This window comes from Propithecus coquereli, unplaced genomic scaffold (genome assembly GCF_000956105.1).
Source record: "Propithecus coquereli isolate 6110/MARCELLA unplaced genomic scaffold, Pcoq_1.0 Scaffold1, whole genome shotgun sequence".
Taxonomy (NCBI): domain Eukaryota; kingdom Metazoa; phylum Chordata; class Mammalia; order Primates; family Indriidae; genus Propithecus; species Propithecus coquereli.
Genome location: NW_012133857.1, coordinates 2,077,019 through 2,091,571, shown reverse-complemented (window position 1 = coordinate 2,091,571; position 14,553 = coordinate 2,077,019). Strand labels below are relative to the sequence as shown.

The following is a 14,553-nucleotide window of genomic DNA, read 5'->3' as shown; positions in this document are numbered from 1 at the left end:
TAAGGGAGGAGCAGGCTGTCTCCCCTGGGCCTCCCTCCCTGCGCCCCTCAGACAGAGGCTACCTGCTCCCCCATACCCAGGGTGGAGGGGGCCTCGCTGCCTCTCTAATGCCACTTCTAGGCAATTCTCATTTTTAAAAAATAGTCTTTACAGGCTTATGCCATCAGCTCTACTGCCCGAAGCCCTCATGGTCACAAGACCAGATCTCCATGTCCAGATGCCCAAATCCAGGCACCCCACTCTCCCCACAGCCTCCTCTCCCTCTGGCCTGCTTGCTGACAGGCTGCTGCCCTCCTTCTCCCCTCCACACAGCAGCCTGTCTGCCTTCACTTCCTTCCCCGGCCAGGCTAGTCTCCGGGGACTGCCAGCACCCTCAGAGCTCCCTTTGCCCTCACTGCCCCCACCGGGCAGAGCCTGACCCTGCAGGAACCGAACTGCACTGTCCCTCTGGGCACCACGGCAGAAAGTTCCCCGGATGAATGGAATGCCACCCCCTAAATCTGTCCCCGACCTGAACTGGGCCCACATTGCTCTCCCTCCCAACCTGTACCCCCACAGTGCCAGGCTGCCCCTGCTGTTCTCCAGCTCCTCCATCCTCCTCCCCAGTACCCGGCTGATGGCCCCACTTATCTCCCAGAAGCTCCCAAATCGGGAAGTCCCTGAAGTCCTGTCCCAAGCCTCCACATCTGCCTGGTCTATCCCATCTTCCCCACCCCTCCTGCCCTCAGTCCTGCTCCTGCCCCTCTGCAGGGGCCAGCATGGCCAGCATCCCCTCTCTCCAGTGACAGAGCTTGCCTCTCTCCTAGCTCTTCCCCATGCCCGGCACTCTCCACCCCATACGCTCCCCCAGGCCACAGCGGCTCACCCCTCCTCAGCTGACATGTCTTACAGGGAACCCTGGACCCCCGATACATTCCTAGCACTCTGGCTGCCCCTTCAGTCGTACTCAACACACTGTGGCCCACAGTCACGTCTGTCCCACCCATCAGGATGTAAGCCCTGTGGCAGAGACCCTGCTGTCCTGTATCCCCAGCTCCTGGCACAGCAGCTGACATGTAGCTCAAGTCCTGCTGGCTGAAGGAATGAGAAAAGGGGTTCCTTAGAAATGCCTGTCCCTATGTGCAGTGACCCTGGTGAGAGCAGGCCATCTGTGGTCCCATCAACACTGGGAGACCCAAGGTTGGGCCGGGGCAAGTCCCATCCCCTGGGATGGAAGTGGCTCTCTCTGACAACCCCAGGTTGGCCTGGGCAGTGCCCTGCTTTGGCTCTCCTGGCCTCCTTGGGTAACCACAGGCCGCCTGGACTCCTGGATCTGTTCATGGGCCATCAGCTTCCCCAGCCCCGTCTTCCCTCCCAGCCTGGCTCAGCACCAGGCACAGCCTATGGCAAGAGCCCCAATTTAGCTCGTGAGCATCTCACCACAGGGGCTGGAGTTATTCAGGCGAAGGGTTCGGGTAACTGTGTCTCCTCCAGAGACCTGAGTGCCAAACCTGGAGGCAGGGAGACCAGATTCAGTGCAGCCACGGCCAGCGTCCACCTTATAGGCAGGGCTATTTCACAGAGGACGGCGGGGGCTGGGGCTCAGGCAGGGAGGAGGCACCACAGTGGTCTGAGACCCAGGGCTGCGAGCCTTCCCCATGTAGTACCTGGTGAACTGTGCTCCGGGGCTGCTCACTGCCCTGGCAACCCATCCCTGCCCACCCTGAGCCGACCATGCTGCTTCCAGCTCAATTGCGTGAGGGGGCCGGGTCTTCTGCCCCGCAAAGCCCTCAGAGGTGTACACATGGCAGCCATGTTTCCCGAGGCCCTTTTCTCCAGGCAGCTTTGCCTTGGAGACTTCTTGTAGGTGGCACCAAATGGCCCTGGGCCAGCTGGAGAGCACCAAGCTGGTATGGGCAGCTCTGCCTGGAGGCCAAAGGGTCTCGGGCGGGGTGGGGGGACATCAGGGAGCAGAGGAGAAGGCGAGGGTGGGGCACCTGATGACAGGCTCCTTCTGGAACTGGTCAGCGGTGTAGTAGGTGGTCCTCAGGGAGCTGATGGGGCAGCCCACCACAGCCATATGCACCGGGATGACTGCCGGCGGCAGGTCTCCCACCTGCAAACACACACCTTGGTCACTCCTACCACAGGCTGCCACCACCTCTCCTCCAGCAAAGGCCTCCACTTGTCTAGGCAGCCCAGGGTCCCCACAGCTTGGCCCCAGCCTCAGTCTGCACCATCCGATGCCCACTCGACCCCCCAGCCCGGGGCTGCCTGGCCTCCCAGCACCAGCTTCCCTTCCCCTCCTGCCATCCTGCTCGTCCTCCCAGCCCTGCGTGCGGCCTATGGATCTCTGGCCTCTCGTGGCCCCATTGATCAAATTTCTGCATCTTTTAAATGGAAAGAACTTTATTATTTTTCTCTGCCAATAAAAAGTAATAAATGCTTATTTTTTTTAATTTAAGAAAATGATAACCACCTATAATCCTATCCCTGCAGCATGACTCACTGTTAATGTTTTAGGGTACAACTGTCTACACTTCTCTTGTATACATAAAACACATATATAAATGGGGAGCAGACTGGACAACATGCTTTTCTTTAATAACATTCTCTTTTCTCTTAACAATATAAGATAATTTTACTAATAAAAAGTTTATAGCATCATATAACAGGCTGTACAGAATTCCACGGCAGGGATGTGACCCAACGTTTTCATCTAATCCTCTACTGATGGACATGGATCCAGAGGTTATTTCCTTTCCATTTTTTTCTGTCATAAACAGTGCTGAAAAAAAGGGAAATCTGGCATGAAGTCATCTAACCATTTATCTGCTTCTTTCCTTGGGGAAAATTTAAATGTGCACCCAGCACATTCCCAAAGTGCCTCCGAAGGGCGGCACTCGTGCCCACTGTGCTTGGAAGCACCCTTGCCCTGGACCTGCACCAACAACTTTTAAACCTTGCTAATTTGACAAAAACCAGTATTTCATGGTTATTTTACTTTGCATTTCTATAAATACCAGTGATGGTGGCAGATTTTCATATGTTTACTGGCCATCTGTATCTGTCTGTCTTTGAATTGTCTATTCAAACCCTCTGCCCACGTGGGATACTTTTCGTTTCCCCCTACTGTTATTTAGAACTCTTTGTATATTAACGTGATCAACCATTTGTCATACATAATACAGTTTAGAGCAAATATCTACTATAACTAACCCATTCAATTTATTAAGTAGTTCATGAAAATCTTCTATGCAACAACTAAACGGACAATGTATGTAGTTTCATCCCTCCATACTAAACTAAGAGCTCCTTGCTGGTGTCGTCTGTTAGCTTAATCCTCCCTGTGTCCTCCACAGCACAGTGGGCCACACAGGAACCTGTACACAGCAGGTGCTCCATTTGTGCTAAATGCAGGAGCAAAGGAATGGACCCCTGGGTGAATAAATGAATGCACAGAGGGCTGGGCAAAGGCGTGGCTCTGGGAGGCTGCTACTGTCCCTCTAGGTTGTGGGTCCTGGCTCAGGCAGGTAGCCTACAGACTCTGCCCTCCTCGGTGTGGACCCAGCCCTGCACCTCATGGGAAAAGGTGTGGAAGGTTCTACTGCTTGTGAGGACCTCACCTGCCTGAACTGTCTCAGCCTCAGTTGCAGAGGTTGCATCACACGCGAACACCCATCCGGAGCTTGGTGGGCATCGCCTTTCAATTTAGTGAGGTTTGAGAGGCTGAGGGCCAGGTGTTGGAGGAGAGGGAGCCTGAAGGGGAGGGCTACGTTGGCCACTGCCCTGCTGTGTGCCCTTACCGTGCAGACGAGGTTGTCCCAGTACTCGCCCCACATGTTTGCACAGCCTGTGATGTCAATACTCAGCCGCTGGTAGGCCCCCAGCATGCCCTCGGAAACATGGGGAAAGAAGGCAGCTCCTTTCCCGTGAGACAACATGCTTTCCATAAAATCTGGGGGGAATCGGGAATGGGCATTCAGGGCCCTGGGTTTGGGAGTGAGGCCCAGACTCTCAGGTGTTAGCGAAGCACTGCCCCGGATAAGCCCCCCTCTCCTTGGTCAGGCTAAACATGCCCTCCGCTTGGTAGCCCATAACCCAGGGGCCAGCTGCTCAGGGCCCTGCTTGGCCAGCCTCTCTTACCTCCTGGGGACCAGGCCGCAGTGGGAGCCCTCCCTCATGAGCCACCTTCCATCCCAAATCAAACCCAGGCCCTGTGTATGGGCCTATGCCATAGCAGGGAAATGGCCTCATTCAAGAGAAAGGCACTGTCAGGAGGAGGCCCTTGGCCATCTTGGGGCCCTTGCAGGGAAAGACGTGAAAGGGGTCTGTGGTCCTGGTCCCCTCCCCTGGAAGCTGCTGGCCCACATCCTCACAAGGCCATGCCACGCCCTGCTCTGGCCATCGCCCAGGCCCAGCAGCCCCACCCTGGCGGCTCTTACCCAGCTGCTCTCGCTTGGCCAAGTGCTCTCGGATCCGTGCGGTCTTTAGCAGGGCAGGAGGCATGTCAGGGCTTTACAAATGGAGATGCAGAAATAGTATTAAGGTAGTCAAGCCTGTCCCAAGACCTGCCAGGCCATGTCCTGTGGTGATCAGCATCCCACCAGGTACCCAGCAGAGGAAGGTGGCCCTGCCTGCTCCTCCCACGGGAGAGCTGGTCAGATCTTCTCTTCACCACCTTCTCTGGTCCTTGCTCCCACAGTACCCCACCACCCAGAGCATTCCAGCTGCCGGCCACCCACCAGCTGCAGGGATTGCCTCCCAAGAAACCCAGGAGGGCTCCAGGGCAGGGATCCCTCCCCCTGGCTCTGTGCCCTGGTTACCCCTGGATGCAAACCCAGCCCAGACTCCCCACCTCTAGCCCAGACTGCTGCAACAGGCCCCTGTTCCCAGTGTTTCCTGCTGACATCTGTCTAGCATCAGGTGTACACTAACTTTGGGGAGCAGAAAGTTAATGGCTTAAAAACTGCAGAGAAAAAAGTCCTAAATTAATAGTGTTTGCCAACTTCGGTGGTGTAAATACTTTCACCATGGCTGATTTCAAGTTACATCCTTGCAAAATGCCTGAATATTTAATAATCAGCTCTCCTGAGTCAATACTAGCTGGTTTGGGCACACCACTGTGTGTGTGCATGTATGCAGATATGCATATTTGTATGTGTATATGGACATGTGTGTTGCATATGTGTATGTATATGCATATGTGTGTGTATGTGTACGTGGATATGTGTGCTGCATATGTGTATGTATATGCATATGTATATGTGTATTTGTGTATGTATGCATGCATGTATGTGTGTATGTACATGTATGTGTGTGTGTGTTTATGAGTAAGCAGTACTCCAGGTCTGGCCTCTGCCCTCAACCACAGTCGCTCTGCTGATGTCTGTCTTATCTATGAGGCATCTCTTCCCACCTCACCTCTCCATGTCAGCCCAGGCATGCTATTCAATGTTCCCTGAAAACTTCCTGCTCCCACACCTTTGCCCAAAGTTCCCTCTGTCTGCAGTAACTTCTCCCTCGCCCACAAGAACATCCTGTCTGGTCTATTGGAAGCCCTCCACTCCAGCAGGCCAGGCCGAGGAGAAGGGGCCACAATCCCAGCCTTTCCCACAGCCCTCCCAGGGTCTGAGCGGTGGACAGCAAGAGCCATCTGCTCTCTGCACTTCCCCAAGTCTACCTGTGAAAACACAAACTTCTACCTCTCACACCGACCAGCCTCTGGCCACCTAAAGGCAACATCTGCCCTGGGAACTGCCTCTGAAAGAAACAAGACTTACAGGCTGGTCTTTTTGCTCAGGCTGTTTGGGGGGCTGCCAAAGTACTCAAACTTGAGGGTGAAGGGGGTCTGTATTGGGGAGCAGTTGGTGAGAATGAGCTGGCAATTCACACGGGTCCTCAGTGGCACTGTCGAGCCGAAGTCCAGGCAGAGCTTGTTTGGGTAACCTGGCCACTGCTGTGTGCTGAAGACACCATGGGGCACTATGTTACATGCCACCCTTGGCCCTGCCCAGGGAGCCACCTTGGGTGGGTGGGGGGTACAGGAGCTGCCCAGCTGTGAGGCTTCATCCTTGGACTCCCTCCTCAAGCTGCCAGCCCACAGACCCACCTTTCCTGCCCACCCATGACCCCGAGAGAGGCCTCTAACTCTGCACAAACTGCCTCTGGCCAGTTGAGTGTCTCCCATTTGCCGGGCCTCCTGTGGGATAGCCCAAGGTGCCCACACCTGTCCCCTGCCATTTCCTACCTCCCTGGACGCCATGCCTCCAAGTGTGGGGAGAGAGCACACAGAGGGCAGGTGTGGGGTAAAGGGAGCCGTCCCCACAGAAGTGGCGAGGGGCCGCAATAACACTGTGCCCTTTTCCTGGCTGCAGGAACTGGACCGCAGTGCGATGCCGGTCCTTTGAGTGGTTGCCCCAGCCCTGGGCTCACCTGCTGTCAGAGCCCTCCATAGAGATGGCGATGGCCACTTGCAGTCCCTTGGGCTTCCCAGAAATGCCTAGGACCAGTGGCTTCTTCATGCCTGACACGTGACAGGGGAGGGCCAGATCGGTCAGTTCTTCCTACAAGAAAGCCCATCCAGGGTTGAGACCCAGAGATAGAACCTCTGAAGATGAGCCCAGATGGTCTTCCACAGAAGAGGAGGTTGCTGTGGACGGCTCGACACAAAGGCCTTGACATCTGTTCAGGTTCACCTCTGCAGAAGGGCTCTCCAGTACCTCCTGTGAGCACAGCCTGGTGGACCACACCCTTCCTGCAGGGGGCCTGGCCCCTTCCTCAGGGCTCAAGATTGTCCGACTCTGGCCTCATCTTGGTGTGCCCTCGGGAAGGCAGACCCCACAAAGTGGACCTCTGGAGAGGATGCACATTTACTCTGATGGAGCTGCTAGCCTAGAAATCAAACCCTTCCTGAGCAAGCTCTGCTCTGTGCCAGGCCTGGGCCTGTCTGCCTGGCATCCTAGAGCTCAGGCCCACTGTCCCCATGTTTGTCAGTGAGGAACTGAGACTGGAGTCTGCAAGTGTTTACAAGGAAGAAGTTTCTATTCCCATAAGAACCACAAAGAGATAGTCATCAATGGCCCAAGTACTGAGCATATTCCTCTCCGATGGCCTTCCTCTGGGCCACTCCAGGGAGAAGCGGTGCCTCTCCTGGGAGGAACCTGGCCACCAGTTAGCCTCCTTCAGTAGCACCCAGCACGGTGCCTGCTGTGAGCAGCAGCTCTGCTCTAGATCTCTGGGCAAACTGGAAAGCTGAGCCCACCTGAGGCCACAGAATTTTTTCCCTGGGAAGGGCAAAAGCTGGTTCCAAATGCCAAGCATAGCCAATGGGTCTCAGGGCACATCCAGGCCCACACTAGGCTCCCTATCCTTGTGTCCCTAGGGAGCAGGCCCAGCAGGAATGGGGACCACAGACCCAAATGCAAGAAATCTCTTTCCCACCCATGAGGACCAGGAGTGGGGCCTGAGCAGGACCTACCTGGAGACACAGGAGCAAACAGTCGGCAGGGTGCCCTCCTGCTCACTCAGGCCCCACATTGCCTGACTCACCTGGGTATGAGTAGTCAACTCCAACTCGATCTGGCACTCCTCACTGGGGCCCAGCAGGCCATGTCTGGGAGACACTGTCACTGTGCAGAAGTTTGCTTGGTGCCCCAGGAGCTGGCAGACACATGGGTGGGCCTGTTGTCACTTACAGGTCTCCCAGAATGGACCAGCGTCCAGATAGAGTGCTCAGCACAGCTGCATGCAACACTGGAGGCTGGCAGGCAGCAGGAACGACAGGGCTGGGTGCTCAGTTCTGGGGATAAACCACAGGTCCCTTCTCTCCTTCCTGACCCTGATGCATTTCACCATCTGTCAGGAGGATGCCTGGACTAAAGAAGCTGCTCTGGGAGGCCCAGGGAGTGACGGGGAGCAGAGGGCAGCTGCCTCTGATGCACATGGACGTGGCCTTGACTCCCATGGCACTCACAGCAAGCTCCACAGTCAGCCACAGGGGCAGTGCCACAGCCGGGCTCCCAACAGCAGCGTGGGCCAGTCATGCCTATGCTGGCCCTGAGAATCTAGCTGTGTTCACCAGAAACTCCTACTCTGGCAGGGAACTGGAATTCCCTAAATGTGGGGCAAGAAAAAGCTGGACCAGATGTGCTACCCCTTTGAGGAGCCTTTCTGGGCACTGTGGAGTGAGGGACAGGCCATGGGAGGGAAGCTGAGTATCTGTTATGGGGGGTATTGGGGGGAAAACGCCCCCCTCCACATGGGCCTCTGCTGCTGAGGGCTGCAGACCCGCCGCTGCACGATGGCGCGGGCTCACTCACCTTGCCCCAGTGGAAGCGGGTGGGCAGGAGTGTGCCATTGATGAGTGTGACGGTTGCCTTTGTGGGTACACCCAGGTAGAGGTTGCTGACTTCCACCTGGCTGCTCTGCAGGTACACGTGGGGCTTCTGTACCTCAGCATACACAGGAAGGTAGCTGGAACACAAGGAAATAAAAGGCATGCTGCTCAGAAAAGAAGAAATAAAATTTTCCATATTTACAGATGACAGGATGGTCTATGCAGAAAATCCCAAGGAATCTGTATGTTTAAAAACTCCTGGAACCAATGAGTGGGTTCAGCAGAGTTCAGCAAAGGGTATAAGATCGACATGCAAAAATCAATCACATTTTTATACACTAACAATGAACGTGTGGAAACAGAAATTAAAAATACCATTTATAATTACTCCAAAAATTGAAATACTTAGGTATAAGAGAAATTGTTGTGAACACTCTGGGTTTATTTCAGAATGGTTACTTTCCTCCCTGTCCCACCCTGGCCAAACGAGAGAATCTTTTCCAGTCTTCACCACAAGAACCTACTGAACACCCAAGACTTTCTAACTCTGAAGCGAGTCAACACTCAGCCTCCAGGAATCTGCTGAAGCTACGGTTTAAAGGTTCCTACTGTTGCTGGCTCCAGTAGCTTCTGCTTCAGGTAAACTGATCTTTATCCTCTGTATTTGCCTGTCTCTCTAGTTTTGGGGGAGGTTATTTTTCCTGTGACCTCAATTCTCTGATGGATCTAAGAAAAGTCATTGTTTTTCCATTTGTTCAGCTTTTCTTGTTGTGAGGGCAGGAGCTTGATGGGCAAGCTCTTTGCCTGTCTGGATGGCTGAAGCGATTTTGTAGGTATGATTAATGTTCATAATCAGTTGAGTTGAGGTAAAGAAGATTAACCCAGATAATCTCGATGGGTCTTATTCAAATCAGTTGAAAGACTTTAAAGGCAGAAATGAAGTTACTCAGACAAAGAAATTCCGTGTGTACCTAGAAGCTTCAGCTCCTGCCCAAGGGTTCAAGCATGCCTTTCCTAAAGGCCTGCCCTGTGGATTTTGGGTTTGCCTAGCCAGCCCCTATAGTCATGTAAGCCAATTCCTTGCAATAAATTTCTTAGTAAATATATTCTTGCTCTGTTTCTCAGGTGGAACCTTGACTGAGACAACCATATCAAGGTAAATTCATAGGTAAATATAAAAGACAGAATAAATGTATTTTTGTTTGTAACTCTATCTGATTTGAAAGACAACTGCACTAACCAATAACTATAAAACTGTGTTAATGGGTCTATAATATAGAAAGATGCAATTTGTATGACAATAATAGTACAAAGGAAGGGAAGGAAAAGAGCTATATTACAGCAACATCACATACTACTGAAATTAAGTTGTTGTTAATACAAACTAGGTTTTTTTCTTTTTTTAGGGACTGGGTCTTGCTCTGTTGCCCAGGCTAGAGTGCAGTGGCACAATCATAGCTCACTGCAGTCTTAAACTTCTACGCTCAAGCAATCCTCCTGCCTCAGCCTCCTGAGTACCTAGGACTTCAGGCACCTACCACCATGCCAAACTAATTTTAGAATTTTTTATAGAGATAGGGTCTTGCTATGTTGCCCAGGATGGTCTTAAACTCCTGGCCTGAAGCAATCCTCCCACTTCAGCCTCCCAAAGTGCTAGGATGAAAGGCATGAGCCACTGCACCCGGCCTTTAAAATTATGATACTACCTATAATGCCCTGGGCAACCATTAAGAAAATAACGAAAGACTGGGTGTGGTGGCTCACACCTGTAATCCCAGCACCCTGGGAGGCCAAGTCGGGAGGATTGCTTGAGCTCAGGAGTTTGAGATCAGCCTAAGCAAGAGTGAGACCTGTGTCTCTACTAAAAATAGAAAAAATTAGCTGGGCATCTGTAGTCCCAGCTACTCAGGAGGCTGAGGCAGGAGGATCACTTGAGCCCAGGAGTTTGAAGTTGTAGTGAGCCGTGATGATGTCACTGCACTCTACCTGGAGTGACAGGTAGAATACAGTGCAGTTTTCTGTCTCAAAAAAAAAAAAAGAACAGAACAGAACCAAGGTAAAAGAAACATGGATATTAAAATGGTATAATAGAAAATATCTATTCAAACACAGAAGGCGGCAATAATGGAGGAATGCAGAAACAAAAAGACAAAAGACATACAGAAAACAAATAGCACAATGGGAGATGTAAATTCACTTTCTCAGTAATTATATGAAATATAAATGGATTAAACAATCCAATCAAAAGGTAGAGATTGGCAAGATGGATTTTTAAAGAATGATTCAAATATATGCTGTCAACAAGAGATACGTTGGATTCAAAGACACAAATAGTTTAAAAGAAAAAGGATGGGAAAATATATACTATGCAAACAGTATCCAAAAGAGAGCTATGGCAGCTATATTAATGTGAGATAAGACTTTAAAACAAAAAAATTGTTACTAGAGACAAGGAAGAATATTTTATAATTATAAAATGGTTAATTAGAAAGACATTACAATTATAAACACATATGTATCTAACAGCAGAGCCCAAAAATACATGAAGCAAAAACTGACAGAACTGAAGGGAAGAAATTGACAACTTAACAATAATGGTTGGAGATTTCAATATCCCCACTTTTTTTTTTTTAATTTCAGCATATTATGGGGGTACAGATGTTCAGGTTATGTATGTTGCCCTTGTCCCCCCCTCCCCCCCTAATTCCGAGTTTCAAATACGTCCATCCTTCGGGTGGTGCGCATTGCACTCTTTGTGTATGCAAATACCCGTCCCCTCCTCCCTCCTACCCCCTCCCCAACATCCAATAGATGTTATTCTTATATGTGCATTTATGTGTTGATCAGTTAATACCAATTTGATGGTGAGTACATGTGGTGCTTGTCTTTCCATTCTTGGGGATACCTCACTTGTTAGAATGCGTTCTAGCTCTATCCAGGAGTATACAAGAGGTGCTATATCACCATTGTTTCTTAAAGCTGAATAGTACTCCATGGTATACATATACCACATTTTATTAATCCACTGATGTATTGATGGACACTTGGGTTGTTTCCACATCTTTGCAATTGTGAACTGTGCTGCTATAAATATTCGGGTGCAGGTGTCTTTCTTATACAGTATCATTTAGTCTTTTGGGTATATGCCCAGTAATGGAATATCCCAACTTTTAATAATGGACAGAACAACTAGAGATGAACACTGAAATAGGAGATATAAGCAACACTATAAGCCAACCATACCTAACAGATACATATATATGCACTCTACTGAAAAACAGCAGAATATATACTTTTCTTATGTGTATAGGGAACATTCTCCAGAATAGGCCATAAGATAGCCCAAAAACAAGGCTCAATAAGTTTAAAAGGACTGTAATGATACAAAATATGTTCTCCAACAACAATAGGATCAAATTGGAAATGAACAACAGAAAGACATTTGGGAAACAAAAACATGTGCAAACTAAACAACACATTCATAAATAAACAATGAGTCAAATAAGAAATTACAAGAGCTGGACGCAGTGGCTCACGCCTCTAATCCCAGCACTTTGGAAGGCCAGGCTAGGAGGATTACTTGAGGCCAGAAGTTCGAGACCAACCTGAGCAAGAGCGAGATCCCATCTCTACAAAAAATAGAAAAAATTAGCCATGTGTTGTGGCATGTGCCTTTAGTCCCATCTACTTGGGAGGCTGAGGCAGGAGGATCGCTTGAGCCCAGGAGTTTGAGGTTGCAGTGAGCTACGATGACGCCACTACTCTAGCCCAGGTGACAGCGTGAGACCCTGTTGCAAAAAAAAAAAAAAAAAGAAAGAAAGAAAGAAAAGAAAAAAAAAAAAAGAAATCACAAGAGACTTCTAGTTCCACAATGGTAGAAGCAAGCTGGCTTCACTCCCCCTTCCCAATAAAATCAAAAACAATTATACAGTGCTGAGATCTAAACCAGCAACAAATCAGAGGGCAAGTACAAGAATGACACAGTTCAAAGTGAAATTGAAGTTGTCAACCAGCTTCCCCACCTTCTTGGGTTCCCTGGCAGGAGACCTGTCCTTGCCTTAACCCATGGGTAGCATCTGCCTGAAGGAAGAAGTATCCCTGAAGACAGGCTGAGACAAATTGGGGAGGCAGGACTACCAGCCCCAGTCCCCAAAACTCTGCTCTATAACTTGGCCAAAGGAGACGCCAAATCAGTGGCTCTTCAGCAGCAGGTATGTTCCTCAGGTCCCCTGGGCATAAACCCCTAGCCAACCTTCCCACTCTGTCAGGATAGGATAATACCTTCGGAATCCACTGAGACAGTCAGTGCTCTGGCCATTTACTAGAGCTTAGGCAAACCTGGGCTTGAGACACCACCAAGAGCTGAAAAGGAGGCAGTGACCTAACAGTGAAGATTTGCTGAGCATACATATTCAGTAAAAAACAAAACAAGCCAGACAGAGAAAACTGGAATAGTTAATCCTTCAATGCGTACCCTTAAGAAACAACAGAAAACAGGGAACCATGACTTCCTCAAAAGGACAAAGTAAAAATCCAGTGACTGACCCTAATGAGATGGCGATTTGTGAGCTCTCTGACCAAGAATTCAAAATAGCAGTTTTAGGGAAACTCAGTAATCTCCAAGATAACACAGAAAAGGAATTCTGAAAGTTGTCACAGAAATTTAACAAGGAGATTGAAATAATTAAAAAAAAATCAAACAGGAATCTTGGAACTGAGAAATACATTTGCTGAACTGAAGAACTCTTTAGAGGCTCTTAACAACAGAATGAACCAAACAGAGGGAAGAATTAGTGAGCTCAAAGATCAGCTATTTCAGAATATATAGAGGAGAAAAAAAAATGAAAAGGAATGAAGACTGCCTATAAGATATAAAAAATTACCTCAGAAGGCCAAATCTAATAATTTTTGGTGTTCAAGAGGGAACTGAGCAAAAGCAAGGGGTAGAAAGCTTACTCAAAGAAATAATTACAGAAACTTTTCCAAAACTTGAGAAAGATATAAATATCCAGGTACAGGAAGGTCTTAAAATCAAACACATTCAAGCTCCAAAAGACTATTCCAAGACACATAATAAACTCACAAGAAATGCTAAAGGGACTCCTTCAACATGAAAGAAAAAAACACTAACCTACAAAAGAAAACTTTTCAAGGTATAAAACTCATTGGTAAAATTAAGTACAAGGACAAACCCAGAATACTCTAATACTGCATTTGTGGTGTGCAATCCACTCATAAACTCTAGTATGAAGCCCAAAAGACAAATCTACCAAAACAATAATAGCTACAGCAACCTGTTAAGAGACAGGTAAATAAAACTATGTAAAGTGAGCAACTAAAAGTAATAATGTGGGGGATGGAGATAAAGTGTAGAATTTTTTTCTCTTTTTTTGCTTTTGCTTCTATTCTTTTATTTGTGATCTAAGGTAAGTTATCATCTCTTTAAAATAACTTGTTATATCTATGAGATGGTTTTTCATAAGTCTCATGGTAACCACAGCACAAAAACCTATAACAGATTCACTAAAAATAAAAAGGAGCAAATTAAAATCTACAACTAGAGATAATCATTTAACCACAAAGGAAGACAGGAAGAAAGGAAGAGAGGAAGAGAGGAGTCTCAAAACAACTAGAAAACCAGCAACAAAATGGTAGTAGCAATTCCTACTTATCAATAATAAACTGAATGTAAATGGTCTCAATTCTCCAATTAAAAGGAATAGAGTGGCTGACTGGACCCAACCATATGTTTCCTTCAAGAAACCTACTTCACCTATTAAAAACAGATAGACTGAAAGTGAAGGTGTAAAAAAGTTATTCTATGCAACTGGAAACCAAAAAAGTACAGGAGTAGCTATACTTATATCAGATAAAATGACTGTAAATAAGGGAAGGGTCACTATGTAATGATAAAGGGGTCAATTCAGCAAGAAGATATAATGATTAAAAATATCTATGCACCTAAAACTAGAGCTCCCAAGTATAAAAAGCAAACATTAATAGATCTAAAGGAAGAGATAGACTGCAATACAATAATAGTAGGGGAATTTAACACCCCACTCTTGGTAATGGACAGATCACCCAAACAGAAAATTAACAAAGAAACAGCAAAGTTAAACCACACACTAGATCTAATAGGCCTAATTGACATTTACAGAACATTTCACCCAATTGCTGCAGAGTACACATTCTTTTCATTGGCACATGGAATATTCTCCAGAATAGACCATATCTTA

General features: G+C 48.4%; 1 protein-coding gene across 1 annotated transcript in view; it reads right to left on the bottom strand.

Annotated features, from left to right (window-relative positions):
• DLEC1 (deleted in lung and esophageal cancer 1) overlaps nucleotides 1–14,553 on the bottom strand; it is a 71,060-nt gene that overhangs the window by 5,682 nt on the left and 50,825 nt on the right. The window contains exons 20-27 of the mRNA XM_012647309.1: nucleotides 8,301–8,454; nucleotides 7,531–7,641; nucleotides 6,415–6,545; nucleotides 5,763–5,945; nucleotides 4,425–4,495; nucleotides 3,786–3,937; nucleotides 1,977–2,095; nucleotides 1,420–1,490 (exon numbers count right to left, since the gene is read on the bottom strand). Of these exons, the coding sequence (XP_012502763.1) occupies nucleotides 1,420–1,490; nucleotides 1,977–2,095; nucleotides 3,786–3,937; nucleotides 4,425–4,495; nucleotides 5,763–5,945; nucleotides 6,415–6,545; nucleotides 7,531–7,641; nucleotides 8,301–8,454 (992 nt within the window). The remainder of the gene's footprint in view (nucleotides 1–1,419; nucleotides 1,491–1,976; nucleotides 2,096–3,785; nucleotides 3,938–4,424; nucleotides 4,496–5,762; nucleotides 5,946–6,414; nucleotides 6,546–7,530; nucleotides 7,642–8,300; nucleotides 8,455–14,553) is intronic.